A 24,772-nucleotide genomic window follows, 5' to 3' on the forward strand; every position below is an offset into this window, starting at 1 on the left:
AAACGTGGATTATGGATCAGCTCAGCAGCTTTAGGCACTTGGGAAATAGGTTTGTGTCACTCAGTAGCTCTTCATTCTCAGTCTTTAGCCTGGTTTGGCACCCACAGCTGCGGGCTCAGTGTCAGGAGGAGGCACATTCCTGTCACCACTCAGTGTCTGATGCTCAGCTGTGAAGTTTCCACAGCTAAAATGAGCTTTTATTTATTCATCTGTCCCTGCTTCCAGCTGAACTTGGTGCAGTTGAGCTTCCAGTTTGTTTCAAGTGATTTGGTAGCTGGTGTCAGAGCAGGATTTATTTCCATAGCACCGCCTGCCTGTAAACATGCTTCCTACCAAATAAAATTTGCTATTTTTCAGAGGCCAGGCAGTTAGCTTGCTATATTTGCAGAAGGTAGGGTGTTATGTGAGCACAGCCTCACCTGCATTCTAAACTCTGTGGGCAGATCTTGGCTGTTTCTGCTCTCCTGAGACACGGTTAACTACTTAAACCGACTGTGGCCACTGAGTGTGGTTGAAATCTAATTTCTGCTGTGTGTTGACATTCTGTGTCAGTGCACAAAGCATCCATGGTCACTGCCCAGGAGACAGAGTTAAGGTGCTTTTCCAGGGACAAGGCCAGGGGATGTGGAAAGCAGAGAAGCCTGGAAAGGTCCAGCTCAGACTGCTGTGGGGATGGCAGCTGTAAATCTTTGCATGCTCTAGTCTGGCTTGGAGAGGGATTGTTCCCTGCCCAGGGACAGAGAGTGGAATGAGATGATCTCCAAAGTCCCTTCCAACCACACTGTTCTATGATCCTGTGCCTCAGGGGAATATCTTAGCAGAGCTTCTTTTCTCCTGTGAATTCTCTGTCTCAGCAGTGAGTGGTTCTTGGCTAAATACCACTAAGTAGGAGACACAGCTGTGCACTTGGTTCTTTGTGTTACATTGTGGTTCTTGTTCTGAATGGGAGCAGGGGCCAGTGGCAGTATTTGTTCTTTACCTGTTTTAATATGTTCCTCCTTTACCTTGATTTACCTGATAGCCAAAGCTGATGGTGCCTTATCAAATAAAGGGATGGTTTTGTGTCTACTGGGCACAAATTTGTGCAAGCTACCAGGTACTTGCAGTACTAATCTGAATGTCTCCTGAGATTTTCCAGGTATGCCTTTGACACTTCCTTGCTCACATGTGCCACGGTCTTGGAGACAGAGAGGACACTTCTCTAACTGCTGAAATAATTTCCAAACTCTTCTGATTTTTCCTTAGCATTCACCCAGAGCTTGTGCTGTACTCTTGGTACCTGACTGGCTTTGTGCTTGACTACATTTATCTGTTGGAGTTTTTTCTCCATTTGGGAAAGCTTATGCTTGTTGCTTTCAGAACACCTCCTGCTTCCAGTACTCTTTGCCAGTTCTCTTTCAGAGACCCCAGACATGTAAAAATTAGCTGAGGTAATCCTGTAGTTTTGCCAAGCCTGGACTCTCCAGCACTGGCCTTTCCAAAAATGTAAGAGTTGTGCTGATATTTGTGGCTGGAAGAGGAAGAAGTCTCATCTGAAATCAGAGATCTTTGCAGAAGTTTGTAGAAAGGAATCTCTCAATAGCCAGGTTTGTCCTGGAGTATTGAATTTCTCCTTTGAGTTTACTCCTTCTTAGCTCTTCTCTAGTTGAGCATCAGCTTCCCCTTGCAGCCCACCTGAGGCTTAGCTGGGGTATATCCAGAAATAGGAAATGGAAATTCCTACAAAATTCTGGCAATACTTCTCCCATCAGCTTGGTCACTGTTTTATGAGTTGCTGTTGATCAGAGCAGACTGATGCTTTTGTCTCCATGGGTGAATTGATTGATTTATTTCCAGGAATTTTGTCTTCTGATGAATAATTCTTGAAGTGAACACTCAGTTCAGGAGCACTGAGTGTGTTGGCAGGTGTCAGAAAACACACTCATCCCATCTCTCCTGGGGATTTACATCTGTAAATGGATCTTCCTCAAAAAAGCGCCAAATGTAACATCCCAAGGTCTCTGGTGGCTCAGAACTGATCTTATTTCTTCTTGCCTGATGATTGTTGTCAACCAGACTTGTAAGAACTTTCATATATTCTTCACCTGGAACTCTTGCTGCTGACTTGTTATTCCCAGGAGCTTTTAAAATTTAATGTTAGATTTCTTAGCAGTGAAATTTAGGAGACTTTTAAAATCTTTTACATCCAAGCTGTGTGCTTCAAGAGTGACTTCAAGAGAGACTTCTTTGCAAAGTCTCATTTAAAAACCTGCCCCTCAGGTGGCTGAAGTGGTTTTAATGGGTTATTTTCCTCCTCTTTGTATTGCAGGTTGCACTCCTAGGAAGTGTGGAAGAGGTGTGACAGATGCTGTAATCACAAGGGAAGAAGCTGAAAGAATTCGTAGGTAATTCTTTTAGTTTTAACTTTTAAAATCACTGACTTTAATGACATTGTGCCAATCTGAGGTGTAGGATGGGTGAGCAGGATGGGATAGACTGATTAAAACATGAAATTTATATTACTAAAGCCATTTTCCATTTTTACTGTAGTGAGGGCAGTTCTTTCACAGAGAATCTGCCTGGCTCTGAGGGGCATGGGCACTCGACACAGAGAAAGGAAAAGGAATTAAATAAGTTCTAAAAGATTTTCACTTGGCCTCCATTTGGCCTTTAAAAGCAGAACAAAACAATGTAAACCTTATTGCAGCTATGTCTGTCTGGGTAATTACCAGCTGCTGCTGGCCTTGTAGTTCTCTGTGAAGGGACTGTTTGTAGGATATTTTTGGGATTTGTGGATGGGAGCTGCAAGCTCAGAAATGTGCTGCAACACAAATACTTTATTTTCATGACAGGCTGGAAGGTTCAGTTTCAAATAAATGGGAGCTGCTATCAGTTGAGTTATACCTGATGCATGAAATACCACTCTCTGAGGAGTTACATGTTGTAAATAAGGACATTAAAGGACAATCAGACTTCAGTTTTCATCTGAGATTATTGTTTTGCCTGCAGAATAGCAGAGAGGGGACTGTCCTTGGGAGGATCTGATGGAGGGGTGAGCAGTGTCCTGTTATTTTCTACATTCTTTTACTGCCAACTCAAGATTATAAATGCATTTTTTGGGGCTGAGGTGATGGAGATTTTTTCCTTCTGTTCAGACTTGGAAAAAAATTGATTTGGAAAGTTATTTCCCATTAATAATTATTCTAGCAGTACAATTCCTGTCTTCTGCAATATAATCATTTCCTTGTATTTAATTATTTCTATCATCTCTCTTGAACTGATTTTTTCTTCATCTGGAAAGAGTTGCTATAGCAGAACTACAAAAGTTTGACTTCTGAAAGTAAAATTACAATAGTTCACAGCATCATGTAAAGATTGATTTTGTGTAGTGACAAAAAAAAACATGTAATGTCTTAAGTAGCTCGTGGAATAATATTTTTCAAACTGAAAGAATCCCACTTAGCTTTAACAAGCACATTTATTTTCATTTCTTTCCCCCAGCTTTGTTCTCAAAATGTTTTTGTTTGTGAACAGGAACTGTTTCTTGAGTATTTGTAAACACAACAACTTCTTCAGGCCTTTGCTGAATTAGGACATATATAAGCAAAAAAATAAGAAAGGTTTCAGTGGAAAACTAAGAATTTATTGTCCTTGTGATTGCTGAGAAAGATCTGCAAAAAATATAAACCAAGAAATTTAAGCAGTGCTGCCCATGTCAAACAATGTGTTTAAAAGGTTTAACATTCTGTGTTCAGTTCTGTTAGGATCCCCTGGATTTTTTTGCAGTTCTGTGGTTGCATAATTTGCTGTTTTCCCTGGATTTGTGTCCTTTGGGACCCCCAGTGTGGCTCCTGGGGCTGTCACCTGGGTTTGCTTTCCTCTGTTTTTGGGACCTATGTGGGATTTTTCATTACACTCCCACCAAGAGGGATTAGAATGGCAAGGTGGAACACGGGGAACTTGGATCTGGAGACCCACAGAAAGCTATTGTCCAGCTGGGGGTCAGGAACTGGGGAAACTGAGGCAGAGAAAGCTGGGAAGAGATGAGAGGGGGAGATAAACTTGCTGCCCAAAGCCCAGAGCTGACTTAATTGAACAACAAGCCAGAGTGACAGACAAATTTAAATCCATCATCTCTGTTATTTTGGAAGCTTCATTTTGCTTTTGGTTTTTTTTTTTTTTTTTTTTTTTTAAGGGGAACTAAATGAGAGGGAGGGGAAGATGATTCTCTCTTGCTGTGATAAAATAAATCTGTTAAAAATCTGATGTCTGTGGAGAGGTCTGGGCTCTGAGCCAAGCCTTCTCACATGTCTCATCATCTGTAAATGTGAGGAAGTTCTTGTGAGCTCTTAATCCTTAGGGAGAGGTTCAAGAAGAAAGTGTAATGTTGTATTGAGCACTTAACCAAAATAATGGATAAAACCTGAAAGATGTTAGAAACAAGAGCTGCCCAGTGGTTCTGGGAAGTTAAAATTGTAAGAGTCATAGAATGGTTTGGGCTGGGAGGGACCTGGAAGATCATCCAGTGCCGTGGGCAGGGACACCTCCCACCATCCCAGGCTGCTCCAGCCTGGCCTTGGGCACTTCCAGGGGTCCAGGGGCAGCCACAGCTGCTCTGGGCTCCCTGTGCCAGAGTCTCGCTGCTCTCCCAGAATCATATTCAGGAGAAGCCTCTAAATGCACTCTCCTTACCCAGTTTCTTTTATACCTTTTTCTCTTTTCCCATGTGCCAGCCTATATTCCTGGTGTCATGGTGCAAATCTTTTCCTGGCACTGTTATCCTGGCTCTCAGATACCATTTGAATCCTGCTGGATTTTTGCTGATGGGCTTTAGATGAAACTGTCTTTTTTTTTTTTGAGCCTTTCATCTTTTCCAGTCTCTTACCCACAGAGCATAAATAATATTTCAAGCCTTACTCCATCCAGCTATGTTGTGCTCCCAAGCTTCCAACCACTTGGAGTAGGTCTGGCTTGTTGCTCTAAATTTCTTTGGCTTTAGAGTGTTTGGATAATCCTGTCCAATTATGTCTGCTCTAAGACTAATTTTTCCTTTAAAACACCTCAAAATTACTATTGCTGTGTAATTATCTTTAATTCTTACTTTAGCTTACTTTGTTCTCTTTGCTATTCCAAATAAAACTTCTACAGGCTTCTATTTGGATTCAGACTGCATTTTCAATGTCTAGGGTTTCCTCTTAACCCCTTTGTAAACAACATGTCTGGGTTTATTTTTTTTTTATTTTTTTTTTTGCCTGTCATAGTTGTTATATTTTGAATTCTCAGAAGTGAATTTGTGCCTGTGTGTCTAGATATGATTTATTAATTTAAAGGCCTAAACTTGCAGTTTGTGATTTTATCAATTTTCTCCTCCCTTTGTTTGCTGCCCTTCCTTGGAGTATTGGAGCATAGCACCAAAACTTGTTTTCCATTCCATCTTTTTATGTTGAGAAAGTCTTGACAAACATCTGAATTATTGAAGCCTCCCAGGGGTCACACCCCAGTTGTCATGCTGAGCTTTCTTATCTTCCTTTGTAACTTTCCTGGGTTTATATTTATTTATTCAGACACACACAGAGTGGAGCTAGACAAGGCATAATAATCTTCTGGTCTAATTTCCAGCAGAATCCAAACAGGAATATTTTCTCCACCAGCAAGCTGTTTTCCCTTATACAGCTGTGTCTGTAAAGTTATTTTATACTCTGTTCCTTATTCACAGAATGGGAATTGCATTAGTTGTCTTGGTGTTTGCCTCAGCTTTTTTCTTCTTCATATAGATAATGATATTTCCCTTTTCAACCTTCTGTGATTTTCCAATTCTTCTCTCCCTGCTATTTTTCCTGCACATCACCCCTGCTTGTATGAAAACTTCATTCACTCAAGTGTTGTAGGTGCTGCCATCATAGCAACCCTTTGGTGTAAATGAGAGCTCATTTACTCTCACACCTATTTGTATTTATTTCAAAGCCCCAGAAGAGAAATCCCTTGGTGAGGCAGTCAGCTGCAGTCTGTGTCCTGCCTTCCAGCACAACTGGCAGGAGCAGGCACCCACACCTCCCTTTGCAGGGGAAAATTAATTTGTTTAGTCACTGGGAGAAGCAAACAAACTGTGTGATGCCAAAGAAAAGGTTCTGCTGTGGGCCCTCCAGCCCAGTGGTTCTGCAGACATCCCTTGTTCTCCTTTCAGCCCTTCCAGCCAAAATCTGAAGTCCTCAAAATGCTGCCAGCTCTGCTTTCCTTGTGCAGAATCCTGGTCCTATCTCATACCTCTACTGCAGGCTGCAGATTTCTCTTTCTTCCTAATGAGCCTCCTTTTAGTGCATAGGAAACACATACTGAGGGGTGAAAAATGCACTTGGCAGCATCTTCCACCTTCCTCCCAGCTCTGTGCTGATGTGATTATCTTGGCTGAGGAAGCTGGAGAGGAACTGGTTGTGTCCAGTCTGTGTCTGGTGTAAATTTGTGCTGGACTCTGTAGCCAAAAACTGCATTTAAGCTCCCCAGCAGTAACCTGAGCCTCCCCAGGCTGGCTGAGGTGTAACTCAGGCTGGTTACCCTCGTGTGTCCTCGTTAATCAGTGTAATTGCAAAAGGAGTTTCTCTAGGATCAGAAGCCTTGGCTGGCTGCTCCTCCAAGGAGGGAAGGGTGTTTGAAGGTGAGATTGTTCTGAAGAGTGTGAGAGGCTGCCTGCAGTGACAGTGCATTTGGTGTGCCCCTGTAGAACCTCCATTCTCATCCCTCTTCTCAGCTGGACTGTGTCAGCATTCCCACAGGAGCTCTGGGGGAGGGTTTGGAAGCTGCCAGCTCCTCTAGAGATGAGTAAAATTAAGGTTTTCTCATTTTCCTCCTTTGGGTGACGTGGCTGCTGCTCACTTTCAAAGAATCACATAAAACCTTTGACGGGCTGGGGGAGCTGGTGTGGATGTGAGCAGGTATTTAATGGTTGGCAATCCCTTCTAGTGAGGAACACAGGCAGGGCCCTTCAGGCTTTCCAAGATGGGAATCTTGATCCTTTTTGCCATAAGCTGAGAAGTGCTGCAAACTTGAACATTATTTTGGAACTCCTTTAGCAGTAAGAGGGTGGAGAATATGGGACTAACAGTAGTGAAGGTACAGAGGAACCCACCTGTGCTTTTTATTTTTTTAAGAAAGTTCTATTTCACTTCTATGGAGAATTCTGTAAACCAGGATATGGGGGTAGTTCTGTTGAGCAAGTCTCAGAAATAGGGGTGTGGGAGTGTGTTTGCCATCTTTACACAATCCTTGTAGACCTTTCAGCCTGGGAACACTGTCCTGAACTGCAGGCTGGCCCTTGGTCAGAGAGGGGCTTGAAGTAACCAAGATTTTATTCTCAGTGTTGGAAATGATGCTGAAAATGTTTAATATTCTGAAATGACAGAGGCTAAAATAAATGTGTTCCTGTTTCTTGCCCAGGTAGCTGTTAAACAAAGTGCTCTGAGCTCACGTGCAAGAAAGTCCCTGTTGGCATTATTCACTCATTTTCCCATGTCTGAAACAACCCTGTAGAATATTCTTTCTTTTTCAGATTCTCTCTTCAGCCTTTATCTGTCTTTTCTAGGCTTTGTAGCTATTGCCTTCTCAGCTATAAATAACTACAGTTCTTGGGGATGTCTTTTATTGATTCATTTTGTTATTTTGGATCTTCCTAACTGTAATCATCTGGAGCTTGGGGAGTGAGAAGAAAATGTGTAAGTTTGAAAAGCATGTGGAAAGAGTTAGAAAGGCAAATTAAATTAATCTCAGCTGTGTTGTGGTACTTCTTATAATCTCCTTTAATATGGTCACAAACATATACTTGAAGCTACACAGGAGCAGTTTTACTTCTTTTAGCTGTGGCTTGGATTTTTGTACAGAACCAGAAACCAAAAGATGAAAGTATGTTGCTTCTGAAGCTTGAGTAAAGCTTAGTACAAGAGCTGCTCTTGCATGAGTGTGAGATTACTTGTTTCCTTAACAGTCCTCTGAAGCTTTTGGAGACCAGATCTGAGAGCTCAGGCTGTGTACACTCCAGTAATGTGTTACTTTATGTATTTTTAAGGGGTAAATGAGATTACTTGTGTAATTTTTTTAAAAGAAAGTTATTATCTCTTGTAATAAGAGTTGTTAGTGGTGTTCCCCTGATTCAGCTCTGGAGCTCAGAGCAATTGAGGCTGCAGAGATTTCTGGATATTTAGGAGTGTGTTCTCTGTCACCAGTGTTATTAGTGCTGGGATTTTATCAGAATAATGTGAATGGTCTGTGGAGCATCAGAACAATGCCAAATTCCAAGATGAGTGCCCAGATACTCTACATTCAGTGCCAGTCACATTAATTAACTGTTGCTCTTTGATATTTCCAGTGTAAAAGACAAAAAGACTTCTATTAGTTACATTTTTAAATACTTCTGAACTGATGCAGAACAAACATCTATTTTGTGGACAGCAGGGGACATACAAAAGTGTACTTTATCAAATTAAAGAAATATTTTAGAATCTATGAGGTAGCTCTCTCTTCTGGCAAATCTGAATACTAATCTTTGCAGCTTGTTGGGAGCTCAGAAAAAGAGTTTGGCTTGAATTGGATGAAGAAATGAATTGAATTTTCCTATGTGAACAGTCTTTTCACTGTGTGGTTTTCTTTCACAGCAACTTAGAAATTGAGGAAAAGAAAGTTTGGCCCTAGTAAGCCTTGGAATTCTAATTGTACTTTTAAACAGACTTTTTAATGTGTTTATTAAATATGAGAAGTATACAGGATCTCATGGTGAAGGAGAAGTTTTAACAATAAATGCAAGACAAGATAAATATTAGTGCTGCTACTTGAGCACCTCACAAATACTGGAAAATGAGTCATCTTTGTGTGGAAGGGAAATGTCTTCAAGAAGGGATTCTGGAGCACAGTGATTTACCCTGAGCCCATGAGGGGAAACTCTGGCAATTCCCTGTCAGATCTGAATCTCAGGAACAGCAGTCCTGTGCTTTTTTTCATAGTACCTTAATAATCTCTGCAGGGATCTGAGGGAGGTTTGTAGCTGTAAAATGAATGTTATATTGTGAACCCAAAGGCTGGGAACTACATTTACTTGGGAGGCTGTGGAAAGTGAGAGTCAACTTGGGGCTGTTATTAAAGGTCAGAGTTAAATAATGCTAAAACCTTTTCATGCTCATTTTTCCTTCTTTGTTTCCTTTTCCAGGCATCAATTTTGGATTTACACTCCGGAGCTCTTTCCCTGGGGAAGCATTTTGTTAATCTGTACAGGTAATAATAATAATAAGTGTAATAATAAAAATAATAATTGTAATCTCTGGCTTCCTGTCATCCCACCCCTTCCCTGCCCACTGCCTTTTCCAGTCTTGAGCCTCCAGGCTGGGATTAGTGATGAGAAATTATGGAAGTTGGCTGGATTCACCAGACTTTCCATGACCAGTTAAAGAGCTTTCCTGGCATGAAAATGAATCTTTTGTTGAACTGGGCACTTTGAAAGCTGCCATTATCTTTATTTTTATGTTTTTGCACCAGCTAATCATAATATTTTTTCGCAGTTATAGTTTAGTTTTTCAGCAGTGGAAGAAATCAAATAGCCTGAACCCTTAAAAACAAGTGCTTATTTCATGATGTGGAGGGGATTTTTTTAATGCCTGAGGAATGCCATTACCAGTTGCAGCATTTCAATCTTTTAATCTTTTAACATTTGATCTTTTAACATTCCTTTTGGACATCATGCTCAAAAGCATTTGTAAGATTTTTTTTTGGTGTTGTGTTCTCAATTTTTGATTGTGGGTGAAGCATGGGTGGGGTGAGGAGATGTTGTTGCTCAGTCTGATTCAGCAGCTCCTCTTTTAGACTGTCGTTTGATTTTTCAGGTACTTTGGGGACAAAATTCAAGACATCTTCACAGAAGAGGATTTTGCATTATACCGGTAAAGATTTTCAGGAACTGCTGAATGAACCACAAACCAGAACTTCTTATGGTTCTGAGATTTTTGTAGAGTGCAGGCTGGGAAGGGATTGCCCTTTGCATTCATACACTGGATTTTGCAGCTCAAAATAATAATCTCTGAGATATAAGATGGCTTGAGGAAGAGAAGTAAGAGGACTTTTTGGTGACTGATAAACAACATTTGAACTGAATCAGCCACATCAGCACAGTTTTATGGTGTGAATGTACCCGGGGTGATGGCAGCACCAAATACTTCCCTCCCTCCAGCAAGAAGAGCTGCTCATCTGAGCTCTGTGGGGATCTGCTGGAATATGGGGAGCTGAGATGGAAAATCCTTCCTCATTACCTCCCTTTCACACATTATCCAAGGCGTTGTGTGAGATGATAGACACAATCCTGGGCTATTTTACATCAGGAACTTGGGGTTTTTTGAGGCAGAGTGTAGCAAAACATTAAAAATGGTCAAGCAGGAAGTGGAAGAACTTCAGATGACTCATGTTCTGGCTGGAGAAGCAGCCAGAGGATGAAATAGCTCTATAATGGAGCAGCTCTGGCATCTGATGCTCTCAGCTTTCCTGAAGCCCTGCTCATGCACTTAACAAACACAACAAACCTAACGAGTTCCATGTGGCTGGGAAGGTGTGTGGCCAAAGTTTAGGAACAAGCATTCTTTGTTGACTAGACACAATAATTCTTTGGTTATACTTTTGAGTTGGTTTCTCATTGTTTAAAATGTCCTTAATTTGAACATTTTAACTCTTTGGTCTTTTTTTATCTTGTCTGTGTGAAGGAATCTGACCTCCCTCTAGTGGTGGAAAGAATGTTAAGTAGCCAAATGGATTTATTAGTCTTATTAAAATAGTAATTAATGAATATAATCCTAAAATATTAATCACATTAAGCTTACTTCTATTTAACAGCTGTTTTTAGGTGTCATTGCCTCTATAGAGGAACTTCTTTAAAATGTTTTCACTTCTGATCCCAGTATTGCAAAAAATAGATGATTCTTTGGTTACTGTTGAAATTTGCATAAAGAAAATGTATAATTTCTGTTTCACATGTACAGGAGCACTCAATTTTTCAATAATTTTATAACTTCATGCTGTGAGATGAGACAGCTGCTAGGGAATGTCAATATTCCATTGGGATTTCATGCCAGTATAGGGGATGTTTCAGTCTGCTGGATATAAAGCTAATACAAAATATATTACTAAATGCTTCTGTTCCTATTAATGGCAGTGCTTTAACATGGGCTGTAGTACTTTATGGCCTTAATGAATTATTTTATGCTATTTTTGAGAGCATTTATCTTCGTTTCTTTCCCTTACCTACCAAGGTCACTTTAAAAATACACTCTTGAGAGAAATAACTGAATGTCATTCATGTCTAAGTATTACTGATTGCAACAATAATGAATTTGAGAAGGCATCCTGAGCCAGGGGGCTGATTTCTAAACTGCCTCTGTCAAAATTACATTGCTTCAGACTCAAATTATGATTTCTAGGCTGATACTTTAACCACCATCTGCCAAGCACATTACAGCAATCCCTCTTGTTCCACATAATAAATGAAATGTTATTCAGAAAGGAGACCTTTAATCAGGATGCTTGGTGGAAAGGGTGAGTTGAGCAGAAAACAGCACAATCAAAGTTTTATTCCCAAAACCTTACAGCTTCTGAAGGCAGAGACATGTGAGGAGCAGAGGAAGAGATGTGAGTTTGCTTTCTGCCTGTGTCAGTCTGTGTGTGATTGCTGCTAAATCTCTCTGGCTGCAGGAGGCCTTTGCTTTGTCAGCTCCCTGGGACAGTGCTGACAAGTGGAATAATCAGGGAGTTGTGTGGGATTGAGTGTTCCTGTCACCATGATTGAATCACACCTTGCAATGGCTCCTAACTGCATTTTTTTGTGTTGGTCTGGCAGAGCCTGTGTCTCACAGAAGCTTTTCAGTGGCACTTGGAGCTCTCTGTGCTGCTGCTGCTACATTAAACTGGCAGCTTTGCAAGCTACTGAACTTCCCTTCTCTCAAGTTGTGTGTTCCTTGAACTTCCAGCTACTTCACTGGCTTTTTTTTTTTTTAAATTTTCTTCCTCATCACCCTAAGTCCAAAAGATTAACTGTTTTTACAGAATCTGGTGGTCATGTGCTCCTTTCAGGGAGTTCTGGTCTGCCTTTCCCTGAGTCTGGTGTGAGCATTTTGATATTTTCTAATCACTCAGTGCAAATGGACAAGGGCTGCTGCTGACAGGTGTGGGGGGAGCATTTATTGCACCTGCAGAGCTCTGTTATTGCAGTCTGAATGAGGCAAGAGTTGCTGTGCTTATGAAAACAAATGTTTATATTCTCTAGCATGAAAGAAGTATTTTCTTTGTAGCCACAGTCCACCAGAATTCTCCCAACAGTTCTGAAGAGCCAGTGGGCCAGGAGCAGTGAGGGAAGGGAGGCTCCTGCTGCTTCTGGGTTGTGGAGGCTGAAGGAACAATGTGACACTCCCAGGTTCTGGGTTCATTCATTCCTTGCTTGATTGCACCTTCTGAGCTGAAATTTGGCTTCAGCCACCACACCTTATCACTTTGTTTTACACATGAAGGACAATGTTTTTGTCCTTAAGTATTTTGCCACTAGGTTATGTTCGGGACAGCAGGGCAGGGAATGGAATGAAAAACCTGCAGTCATGATATTGATAAATGTTGAAATGGCCTGGCCAGCAGAAAACAGACTGTACAGAAGGGTTTTTCTAGGCTAAAAAGTGACCTTATTCTACTTTTCAAACCAGCTGCGTGCTATATTTGGCTTTTTGAGCAGGGCTTTGCATCCTGTTTGCTTTGTAAAATACACATTCTGCCCAAAGCTATTGCACAGTCTCCAAGAGGAGCAAACCTTTAACACAGCCTTATAAACAGCAGACAGCAAACCTTAACAGAAAACTTTTAAAAGTGGCAAATGAATTGGGCTGAAGGAAGAGGGAGGACTCCTTGCAGAGCAGGACAACTGCTGGAGATTTAGTTATGTCAAGACTGTGGTCTGACTGCTTGGGAGTGGATTTATTCCTGGCTGATGCAGAGGCCAGGGAATCAGCTGCTCTGCTCTTTGTGGCTACGAATTCTTGTTCAAAGTTCTCAATTCACAAAACAAGTAATTGCATTTAATGCTTTCTGGGAGCCTTTCCTGCATCTTACTCCTCAGAAAAAGCAGACAGCAAGATCAGCCTCCCCCAGCATGAGAGGAAGGAGCTGTAGGTTCTTTTTTGGTGTCAGTTTTGCAAACTCCACCACTGTGTAGCTCTGAACTTGAAACATCAGTTCATGCAGCCATATATATCCCTGAAAATCCCTCTGGCTTCATTTAATGCTTTTGATATCTCACATATAAAATAGCTTGAATTGAACCCTAAAAATGTGTGGCAGGTTAAAAAATCCAGTCTGTGTGTGTTATTTCTATTTCTTGTGAGAGACTAGGTGTGAACAGAATGAATATTTAGTATTTTTTAGTACTTGTTGATTTTAAGAGATGATTTTCACAGCCTGTAGACACACACCACAGGTCTTGTTTTAATTCTGCCACTTCTTTTTAGTCACTTTTCAGTCAATTTTAGTCACTTATTTAAGTTCCCTAGAGAAATACCTGGGAAAAACTTCTAAGAAAGTTATGCTGAGGTTCAGTACTATCGAGTGAAGAAATGTAATGGAAGATGCAAACCTACTAATGTAATTCCATGCACAACTTCAGAAATGTGTTTTCTCAGATTATCTTGTTGGTACACTGTAACTGTGAAAGACACCTTGCATTCATGTTAAAAAATCTATTAATAATACCAATACATATATTGACCAAGAACCCTGAATTTCATGGTGCCAAGGAATTCACGAGCTGGTTTAAAACTTGTTAAAAGTTCTTCAGAGGCAATACTTTAATGAATTTACATTTACATGACGTTAATGAAGGTGCAACTTTACTTTTACCTGCTTTGGATTAAAATATCTATATGAAAGACTTTATTGTTTTTAGCAGTTAACCAACAGTGGGATAGGTGTGGACTTATTGAGGAAAGGAGACAAATTTTCAAATTTAGGCCACAGAAGGCATAGTTTCTTTTCCTTGATATTCTGAGAATTGAAAAAACAAAAGCAACAAAGCAAAACCACTGGAGGGTCTTCCCTTCGTTCCCCTCTTTTCCTTCGTTCCCCTCTTTTCCTTCCTTCCCCTCTTTTCCTTCCTTCCCCTCTTTTCCTTCCTTCCCCTCTTTTCCTTCCTTCCCCTCTTTTCCTTCCTTCCCCTCTTTTCCTTCCTTCCCCTCTTTTCCTTCCTTCCCCTCTTTTCCTTCCTTCCCCTCTTTTCCTTCCTTCCCCTCTTTTCCTTCCTTCCCCTCTTTTCCTTCCTTCCCCTCTTTTCCTTCCTTCCCCTCTTTTCCTTCCTTCCCCTCTTTTCCTTCCTTCCCCTCTTTTCCTCTTTTCCTTCCTTCCCCTCTTTTCCTTCCTTCCCCTCTTTTCCTCTTTTCCTTCCTTCCTCTCTTTCCCTGGCAAAATAAGGAATGGGTAAGTGTTGGCCATGGTTTCTCAGCTGAGGAGGAAGCAGTAAGTGTCTGGAGACCACAGAAGCTGCAGCAGAGAGGTGTCACTGACTGTGCTGTGTATGTTTTTGCAGAGATGTGAGGCAGAGGATTCAGCAAAGGATTGCTCAGGTGTTTGGGATCAGCTCTTCTGCCATGTACCTGACCAAGCCCACGTTCTTCTCCAGGATGAACAGCACAGGAGCCAAGACAACACACGATGAGTACTGGCACCCACACGTGGACAAGGTGAGGAGGAGGCTGAGATGGGATGTAAACATCTCCTGTTATTATTAGATCACCTTGAAACAATTTTGCATTAAACAATCCATCAAACAGGTTTGAAAACTGGTGCTTCAGGGGGTGAAGCTAGTGGGAGATAAGTGAGTTTTAGAAGCATAGGCCATTACATCCCATTCAATTTTATCTTCTCTAATTTAGTTTTTCTGTAATTAGTAAACTGTGAGAATGACTACTCAGGAATCTGTTTTGTCAAAAACATTGATTAAAATTACCTGAATTGCTCTTTCAGCCAGATCCAGCAGGAGCTGTTTCACAGTGGTCAGTTGGTCACTGCTGTTGTTGATCTAAGGCTCTTGATAAAAGCTTAATATTTGTATTTCAGCTATATGTGAATGGAAGCTTTTTGTATTTCAGTGGGGATGTGGTACCTGGTGAGCTTTTTCAATAACTTGGTGTTTTGATCCTTTTAACTGCACAGTTTTATTTCTAGGCTTATAGTTTAATGCTTTGCATTTCTCAACGGACTTAAATGATTTGGTATTGAGTTGATATCTGAATTTCACTGAGTTCAGGCATACTGTGTAGAACAGCAGAATACAAGCAAGGGAAGAATCAAAGAAAAAAACCCACAACACAAAAAAAACCCAATCAAGAAAAAAAATCACCTCCACTCCACAATGTCCAACTTTCATGCCTTCAGGATTTATAAACAATTCACTCTGGAGTCATGGATTATCCAAGATGGAACCAAATAAAATAATCCCAGCAAAATCCATGTTATTCCTCAGGGCTTGAGTCTGTAATTGGGCAGTGTACGTTGAAGTCTATGACCTGAGACATGAAAAAATCAAACAGAAACATTCCTTGCCTTAAAGTATTTCCTGGAAAAAGCCAGTCTGATGGAAGCATCTTTTGTTGGTCACAGCATTGGTGTGAGTTCCTGTGTCCTTGTTCATGTGGGCAGAAGCAGCTTAAATTTAGAAAACGTGGTGGTAGTGATGACACAGCTTATGTTTGGAAGCAGAAGGTGCTGTAGGGTGGAATCTCCCAGGTTTTGGATGCCTCTGGTTTGGAAAGCTGTGATGTAACCAGTGAATAGGGATTGGACCACAGGTGGTAGGGAATGATTTTGAGGTCCAGATTGTTTTGATTTGTGTTGGTAGGAAAAGGCTGTAGGGAGCAAAGTGTGCTGGTGTGGTTCACAGAAATTCCATCATGTTATGCTCAGTTCCAAGGGACCCTTGGGAAGAAGGAAACTGGTGATTCTGGTTGTGTGAGGTGCAGTGAATTCATCAGTTCCTTAGTTTTTCCTCAGAGAATCAGATTTGACTGCCACAAGGGTGGGGAAAGCAGTATATTTCAACAGCTGATGTTTATTTTCTCCACTCTTATTTCAGCCCCCAAAAAGCCTATTTTAGAATTTCAGACTGATTTGTTACTATAATGAGATTTGTGTCTGCACAAGCCCTGCTTGCCAGTATTCTCTTTATTCTTCTCTGAATGTGTTTTGCATTGGGAAATGAATAAGGTAACCTCTCAATTAAGTGTTTCCACCTAAATATCTCCTGTAATGTACAAGTTATTTTGTCATTTACATGCAAATAAGTTTACATGAAGTGAATTTGTAGAAGCTGCTTTTCTGTCCTGTCATCCTGAGAGTGCCTGAACATGATGGACAGCAAGCTAAATGTTTTCCTGGTTTTATCCTTCTCTTTTGTTCATGTTTTATTTATCTTGCAGCCTGTCTGTTCAGGGAGCAGATACATCAATTGATTTGCCTTGGCTTTTTCTAACCCATCTCCAGCTTCAAAAAACCAAAACAAGCAGTAAAAGTGCTCTCTTAGACTTGGAATGCAGAATGTAGACCCTAGTAGTGTCTATACTGAATAATTGGGTTGTCTGATTTATGACACTGCTTGGAGTCAGTGATCTTGGAGATCTTTGACACAACCTAAATAATTTTGAGTCTGTAAAGAGAATTATCTCAGTTGGGGCAGTTACCAAACACCTTGCTGATAATCATAAGTAGTCTGAGCAGAGACTAAATAGGGTGAAGGTGTGCAGCTTCCCAGGTTGCCTTCAGTGCAGTCAGCCTGGCTTAGATTTCACTTCCTCCAGCAAACTTTTCCACTTCCAGACTGCAGTTGAAAGCAAGGAGAAAAACCCAAAAACATTTCTATTGATCTGAGGTAAGAAGTTCTTCCCAGAAAAGAGCAGTAGAGTTCTTATGTGGCCTCCAAAGCAAGTGTGAATACTGGGAAGTTGAAGAAAGATGAATAAAACTTCCCGGTTTGTTGGATGCTTTTGTGTTGGATCATTATTTATGCTTTCCCCTTGGAACAGAACAAGTCACTTTAGGTATTTCTGCATCATTTAACAGTGAAGGTTATTCCTAAAATACATAATGATATTTTTCTTGCCTCTTTCCAGAAGAAAGGTAAAATGAAGGCTTAGCAAAAAGAGTTCATTATATTTATTTTCTGTTTCAGAGTGATGTTAAAAAGATGTCGATTCTTGGTACATATGGAAATCCCTCTTGCCTTTTTCCTGATGTTGCTGAGTCTGCCTCAGTTATATTTCTTAATCTGAATCTTCCTGAAGACTTTTAACAGCATAAAGGAGTAGTACAGATTTATTGTGTCTGAGGCTTTGGTTTTTTTCCCCCTAAAATTTACTTGGTTTGTAGTTACATAGGAATGGAAACCCTGAAATCACCCGAATGACTCATTTAATCTTGTTGAATTTACAAGCATCTAAATCAAATGAAGTGAGTGTTGTTTTAAGATGTGGAGTTTCATCTTGGATGGAATTTGTTTGGAACTGAGGCTTCCAAATGTCAAATACCTGATGGTATTTATAATGGAGTTGCTGTTGCTCACTTCACACTGTCAGCACTGCAGTCTTACCACATTCTCTGGTAGAGGCAGTGTGGGACTTGTTGATTTGTGCAGTCCCCTGCCTGGGCGTGGGTCCTCTCATCCTTCACAGAATTGTCAAGCTCTGCCATAAGATGGTTTTGGGTTAGTTTTCTTTGAATTTCTTCTATCAGAGCTAGTCCAGCACTTCAGTGCACATTTTCCTGAAATTTTGGGGTTTTTTTTAGCTTAAAAATGTCCATGATCAGTTTATAGCTATTTTTGTTCCTCCTCTCAGTGCTACATTCTCCCACCCCTATGTATTTATAGGTAGGAATCAGATCCCTTTTCAGCTTTTATTTCTCTGAGCTGAACAAGCCAAACATTCCCCACCTGCAGTGTGCTCTCCATTTCCCCAACCCTCCCCTGTACCTGCAGCCCTGAGTCTGTCACTGAGAGCAGCTGCTGTCCCTTCCAGCAGACTTCTCACTCTTCTTTTCTTCCCCTAAATGTAATAAAACACATCAAAGGATCCCATTTCTGCCCTGGGACAGCATCATCTCTGAAAATTGAGGTGGTTGATTCTCATTTCTGCTCAAACCCATCACCTCAGGTCACCTACAGCCCCTTGCAATTCAGGGATGTGCTCTTTGCTCTTGCACTGTCTGCTAAATAGGCACTGCCAATAAATAGGACACTGGAAGTAGCTATCAAGGCTATTCTGGTAGTTATCTACATAGAATGAGGTGAAGGCTTGCAGGAAAGAGAAGTTTTGACTCTTTCTTGCATGCTAGAGCAATGCTGATTGCAAAGTGAATTTTCTTCTGCACTGGAAAGCAGAGGATGCTGTCCTGAATATCCTCAGTAACTACAGACCTCTTGCATGGTCCTACTGCTGTTTAGTTGCATAGAAATGTGTCCCTAATAAAAACCCATTGCAAAATGGGGCTGGCAGATAGTTCTGTTTACAATAATAGCCTTTAAAGAAGTATCATATAAACATCATTATGAGCATCTACCATTAAATATTATCTGTGTTTGACTTTTTGGATAAGGAGTGTTCAAAAAGAGCACACTAACTGTATGACATAGCAGGCTGAATGGAAATATCAGCATTTTTTCTCTTGAGTTGTTTACAAGGAGCTGTAGAAATTTGATTTGCAGCTGTGTGGCTTTCAATGACAGCTTTTCTCACATAGTGTGATCTTTTGGTTCAATTATGAATCTGTCTGGTATTGGAAATCATTACCAGGGTAACAAATAAATTTGATATACATGGGGGGACTTCTAGCATTTTAAATCACTGACTATAATTTAGTGCCTGCTTTCCATACTGGTGCATTTCTCAGGCCTGGCTGCTTCTGAGAATGAGTAATGAATTAAGGGCAGGAAGGGAAAAGCCATTTTCTTCATTCCCCAGATTAGTAATCTGTAGAAATCAGGTGTGTTTGGTTTGGCTAAGATGGTTGGTAGTCAGCTCTTAGAAGTTTAGAATTGGTAAAGCCACCTTGGAGAGGAGAGAGAGTGCACTGAGGGAGCAAAGATTGCAGCTCCACTGAGGAGTTGATAAAAACAATTCTAATGCATTAAACGTGCAAGTACGAGTTGTATGAACTTCTCCACTGGCTGGAGACTTGCTTAAATCGATTGGAAGTTTTTATCACCAAGTCAGTGAAGTGGAAAATAGCTTTGCAAAGCTGATTTGCATGAGAAGGGCTGCAGAGTGGCTGGTTTGAGGTGCTGCACCTCCACTTGCTCATTAATTCCTATTTATTGCCTTGTACAGCTACCAGGGTTTTGGAATATATGGGGAGATGGGGATCACTGTAACATTTCTCTCATTTTTTTGTGATTCACACCATGTAGGGCAGCATATCACCAGATTTGGCTTTTTTCCTTTAAGCCCTTATGGTCAAAATAATAACATGAGTATGAATGGAAATGTCTTCCTATTCCATCTGCTGTTATGTTCTCTCTGCTCCTGCCCTTACAGAAAAATGTGTACAACTGCTCCTGAGCCAAAATCTAACTGGCACTAATGAGCATAACTTGAAACATGACTGAAAATATTTAGAAAACTTCTAAGTTTGGAAGTAGCACTTACCTCTAACAGTCACCAGGTCAGTCAAAACACTCTGCAAATTCTGTGTATTTATACAGTGCTACTGTGCTGCACATTTCACTGTTTGACAGTGTAATGCTGAACTTCTGAGTTGTGATACACAAAGAAATTGGAGAACACAGACATTGATTTCAAGTATTTTTTAAATTGCTGGTGACAGGTAGATATGAAAGGAAATATTTCTAGGATCAGCTAAACTCAGTGTTAAATATTTAGACAGCTTCACTCTGAGCATTAGTATGGAATATTTATTTTCTCCTACTTCAAGCATACATATCCACCAAAAATAATGCTTTAAAAGGAAGGAAAAAATCACCTTGTTAGACTTAAAAGTGGGGTGTTTGGTCTGTAGGCTGAGAAGAAGCAGAGGCTTCAAAGTTCTGTTTGAAAGGTTTTAAATAAAACCTGTATGGAAAAGAATAGAAGCTCCTCCAGAAAATAAATATTTACTTGGAAATTCTGATTTACTGTTACCATGAATCTCCTGTGTGGCAGCTGGTGAAAGAACAGAAGTGAGGTATAATGGGTAGAAATGATTAGTCAAGGGCTGTTCTTCTGCTTATTAACCTCCTGGTGAAATTTTATCTTGCAGTGGTATAAATCCTGTCTTTTTCATGCAATGCACTTCTGACATTCAGTTGTTTTTTGCTCTTGGATGATAGAAATCAATTGCAACACTTGTTTAATTATGGAAACCATAACAATGGAAATAATAAACATGACATGCTAGTCTTGTAGTGAGTGTGTAAACACAAGAGAATAGACTAATAAAGATGGATAATTCCTAGAAAATGGTGTTCTTGGTTTTCAAAGATCCCTTTATTAAATACACGAAAAACTGAAGTTTAGAAAAACGCTCATTAGCTGTGTTCTGCAGAGATAAGATAAAGAATTTGGTACATTTTGATAATTTTGGCTTTCCTCACAGGTGACTTATGGCTCTTTTGACTACACTTCCCTGCTCTACCTCTCTGACTACTCTGAAGACTTCGGGGGTGGACGGTTCGTGTTCATGGATGCAGATTCCAACAAGACAGTGGAGCCCCGAGCAGGTACAAGCCCAGGTTGGCTGCAGGGAGCTGGGCAGGTTCTGCCATTTCTTGGTGGTGTGGGACTGTGTTTTGTATCAGGAATAATGGGCTAGTGTAGCATTCTGTGCTCAGATTGATGACATCAAAAATAAAGATGAAAACAGGTTAAAATACAGCCACAGTTTGTAATATCTGGTGTTAAGCCACAATAAGTGACTTCCTTGAAAGCTGTAGGGCTTAGAGGAGGTGGCCTGTCCTGACAACTTTGCAGGTCACTGTGCAGCAAAAGCAGACCTGTCACTGCTGCAAATCCAAATTAAAACAATTCATTTTAGACTGGCCTGAAATTCCTTTGCTGCTCAAGGTGTGGGGCTTAATACCCTGTATTGGCTGAGGGCTGGGTGTGAAGGTGATTGATTGCCACAGCTCTGCTGAGCAGCTGGAGCATGATGAACTGTGATTGCTTGGATATAAATCCATCCCTGCTTCCTGGAGGTCTGGCAGGGATGAACCTTCTGGTGGCTGTCAGTTATAATTAAAGAAAAAAACCTTTAAGGCTGGTTTGAGATTTTTCTAATATGTGGATAATTTGAAACTAGAATTACTCTGGGGCTGCCTAGAGAGGAGCTCAGCCTCAACTCATCTGTCTGGCAGGTGAGTGCTGAGCTTCCAGCAGTGTTACCTTTCATAATACAAGATCAGCCACACCGCTGCAGGGAAAAAATAAAGGACAACTTTATATTCCTGCTGTGTTCTGTCTTTTTTTTCCAAGACAGAAAAGATGGAAAGTTACTCATTAAAGAGCCTCAGTAATTGTCTGCTGACAGTTGTTACCCCAGGCAGAACCGACTTCAGAATATTGCTGCCTGCAAATTGGGATGGGTGGTTTTTGACTTATGCATCACAGTGATTCACTCAGCTGCAGTGATGCTGGTTTAGATAAACTCTGAGATTACCTGCATTCTGGGTTTGCTATCAACATTTGTATGTTTGATTATTTTGTCTTTATGATTGGAAGTAAACCGTAAACTGAAAGCTTCATCTTTTTCTAAATGCTGCTGCCAGTATTTTGAAGGGAACACATTGAATTATTTTGTTTCCAGATGCAACTCTAAGATTACCAGATCTTTATAGCTGTAGAAATCACAGCTGATTTCTAGGTATGTGAGGAGAGCTGTCTCTTCAGTGCAGGGGCACTCAGCCTAGCTGCACAGTGAAGCGTGCCCCTGACTTAATTTCCAGAAGTCTGTAACTGTGAAATTGCTTCCATTCAGCCCCATCTATTCATTGTCAGGTTTTCTCCTGCAGGGTCTTTGATCTTGATGTCGTTTTGGGGGAAAAAGGGGAAGCTGATGAAATACAGAATTTTCTTTTTGGCTGTTCCCTTTGCCAGGGGTTTGTGTTGGCAGTGTGTGCCACAGGACTTCCCTTCTGAAACAAAACAATGCACAGCTCCTAAGGAATAACACAAATGTCCTTCATGGATACAAGAGAAGATGAATTACACTTCTCTAACACATCTCTGAGTTACCACAGTTGTCAGGGGTCCTGTGCACCGCTGACATCCTGTGAGCAAAGGGGAAAATCTTTAGAGGTGAAGCACAATGTGAAGGCATTTGCACTTATTTTCCTCTTGCTGATAAAATGTGTTTTGTGAAGGATTGACCCCAGGCTGTTTTCTGTTGCTGGTACAAGCTGATGTATTTTTCATGTTGCTAATGTTCCTCTGCAGTGTTTTTTCTCTCCTTCTGTCTTTTTGGCTTTTGTTTGTTTTGTTTCGTTTTACGCTCTTTTGATCCTTTGTGCTTCTCTTGTCACTCTGATTCAACTTTTAAAACCACATGTTGATGAGCTTCTCATTTAGGAGCTCCAGGCTTTTTTAGAGATGACTGTCATAATCTCTGGTTTAGTTTTCATGCTTGACAACTAATATACTTTCCTGTATTGCTAATGCCACTGCTGTCCTAAAATCTTGTCTCACACTTAGCCTGCATTTTTGGGGACCTGATACTGCGTGCCAAAATGAGCAGGTTTCTTTTCCTGTGAGCAGCAGTTTGTTCAAGTGTGAGTGGAGAGCAGAAAGGCATTGGTAGTGATGCAGCAGAGCAGAAAAGCTCTGGGAAATACAAGAAAATTGGGAAATACAAGAAAAAGCAATGAAACCATTGTGGGATGTCCTGTGTTTGAAAGTGCTGCCTGAGCAAGTCCCACTCCTGCTGCAGATGCATTTGCAGCACTTCACTGGTGAGGATCAGTGTCAGCCAGGCACCTGGGGACAGGGAGAACTGTTCTGCTGGGAGTGGAGCCTAAATTAAAATGATTTTCATTTCCCTCAGTTTATATCACTTGCAGATTACCTAAGAAGTCTCTAAGTCCTGACTCACACAGTTGACTGAATTACCCTCTAATTTGTAGGATGATCTTTAACATCCCCTAGTTTGGTTGTTGGCAAACACTAGCTTTAAGGAGGAATTATAATTTATTAACGTTGAGGCTCTTGAGGTTATTTTTTTTAACAGAAATGAACAAGTCAGCACCAGTTCAAGTGTACAGACCTTTGGGTAATTCATAACCAGACGTGGCATGAAGGAACACATCTTTCTTGTGCTCTCATGGGCTTCAGAAATGAATATGTGTCTTTTGACTTCAGTCAGGACCTCTCTCTGCCACAAGAAACTCACTGTACCATGAGGAAGAAAATTCTTAGTGCCAAGAGAAACATGACTTTGAGAAGAAAACATTTTTTTTTTTTTTTGTGACAAACAGATCTAAACTTGTATCTGTTCCTTTTAAATAGATATGGAAATTCTGTTTCCAAAATTGTCATACTGGGATTTTTTTCCACCCTTTGCACCAGAGTTGGCTCTGTTTGAGAGACTGTAAGAAACAGCAACATTTTGAATGAGGTCCTTCAAAAGGAAGCCCTTTCAATATTAACTCTGTTAATAATAACTGTTTCAATATTAACTCTTTTTGCTGGTCAGAGACATGTTCTGGTAATCTGCAAGACATACAGGAGGAATAAGGAAAAATGGCAAACATCAAGGCTTTCCTTTTTCAGTCACAAAATTGGTATACTTTCTGCTGCTGCTAAACTTTTTAGTGTTAAAAATTTCATATTTGAAAATGTCATGTTTAGAATTTCAACATTTTGAAGATTTCTGTGTGAGTTTGGGGTCTGGCAATATTAGGCAGGTCACAGACTTCACTTGATCATTAAGTGTAGATGAAACTGCTGTTGGAATGAAATCCCAGTACTGGTTCTGTGTTTATTTGCATGTGCATTTCTTGGTTTGAAGGTCAGCTTTGCTGCACCTATTTTCAATTTACAAGGGAATTTGTTCTTTATACAAGTAATTTATTATACAAAGGCAGAAGGAAAGGTCACAATCATTTCTGTGTTTGTGGAAGGAACTAATCTGTGGGGCAAAATGAATTCTGTGCATTGGAGAGTGAAATGTGACTCTAATCTCAAACTTAGTGTGTTCTCACAGCTGTCAGAAATGTGTGTTTCTGGAAGTGTACAATATTAGATTTGAATGTCTAAGATATTTGGGAATTTCCCCCCATATAGACAGTCTCATCTGTCTCTGTATTCAGTCCACATCCTCCAGATTCAGTCTAGGTCATGATAATCTTCTGCCAATCCTTGCTTTTTAGTTTTCTGCCAATCAGTAAAAACCTGGAGCACATCTTGAAGTTAAATCAGTATCAGTTGAAAGCTGAGAATAATTTTAAATAATTTTTAAAAAGTCCACAGAAGTAGCTGTCAGTCCTGGTGAGGAATGAGATGATGAGGAGCCAGCATTAGCAGCTGCAGTAAGCACCAGCCATGCAAAGGACAGCAATTCTTACTGATTTGCAATACTCATCACAAACTGTGCCAGGGACTGGTGAGGTGATTGCAAAGAGAAGTGGTAGGAAAAGGAGGATCTGTTGCAGTTCTGTCAATAAGACAAAAAATAGCTCCTTATTTCTCAGTAGAATTTGCTTTTCGTTTTGTTATCTGTGGAATAATAACTGTCTTCCAGGCAGGTTTTGTGTTCTGATGGTGTTTGA

At 40.5% G+C, this 24,772-nt stretch overlaps 1 protein-coding gene across 7 annotated transcripts in view; it reads left to right on the forward strand.

Moving 5' to 3' along the window:
• Positions 1-24,772, forward strand: part of OGFOD3 (2-oxoglutarate and iron dependent oxygenase domain containing 3) — an 82,806-nt gene that overhangs the window by 3,157 nt on the left and 54,877 nt on the right. For all 7 annotated transcript variants that reach the window (XM_023938512.2, XM_086857398.1, XM_086857399.1 and 4 more), the window contains exons 3-8: positions 2,309-2,384; positions 2,989-3,031; positions 9,170-9,234; positions 9,840-9,896; positions 14,558-14,711; positions 20,611-20,734. In XM_023938512.2, coding sequence (XP_023794280.2) covers positions 2,309-2,384; positions 2,989-3,031; positions 9,170-9,234; positions 9,840-9,896; positions 14,558-14,711; positions 20,611-20,734 — 519 coding nt within the window. The remainder of the gene's footprint in view (positions 1-2,308; positions 2,385-2,988; positions 3,032-9,169; positions 9,235-9,839; positions 9,897-14,557; positions 14,712-20,610; positions 20,735-24,772) is intronic.

This window comes from Cyanistes caeruleus, chromosome 19 (genome assembly GCF_971803275.1).
Source record: "Cyanistes caeruleus chromosome 19, bCyaCae1.hap1.1, whole genome shotgun sequence".
NCBI classification, from domain to species: domain Eukaryota; kingdom Metazoa; phylum Chordata; class Aves; order Passeriformes; family Paridae; genus Cyanistes; species Cyanistes caeruleus.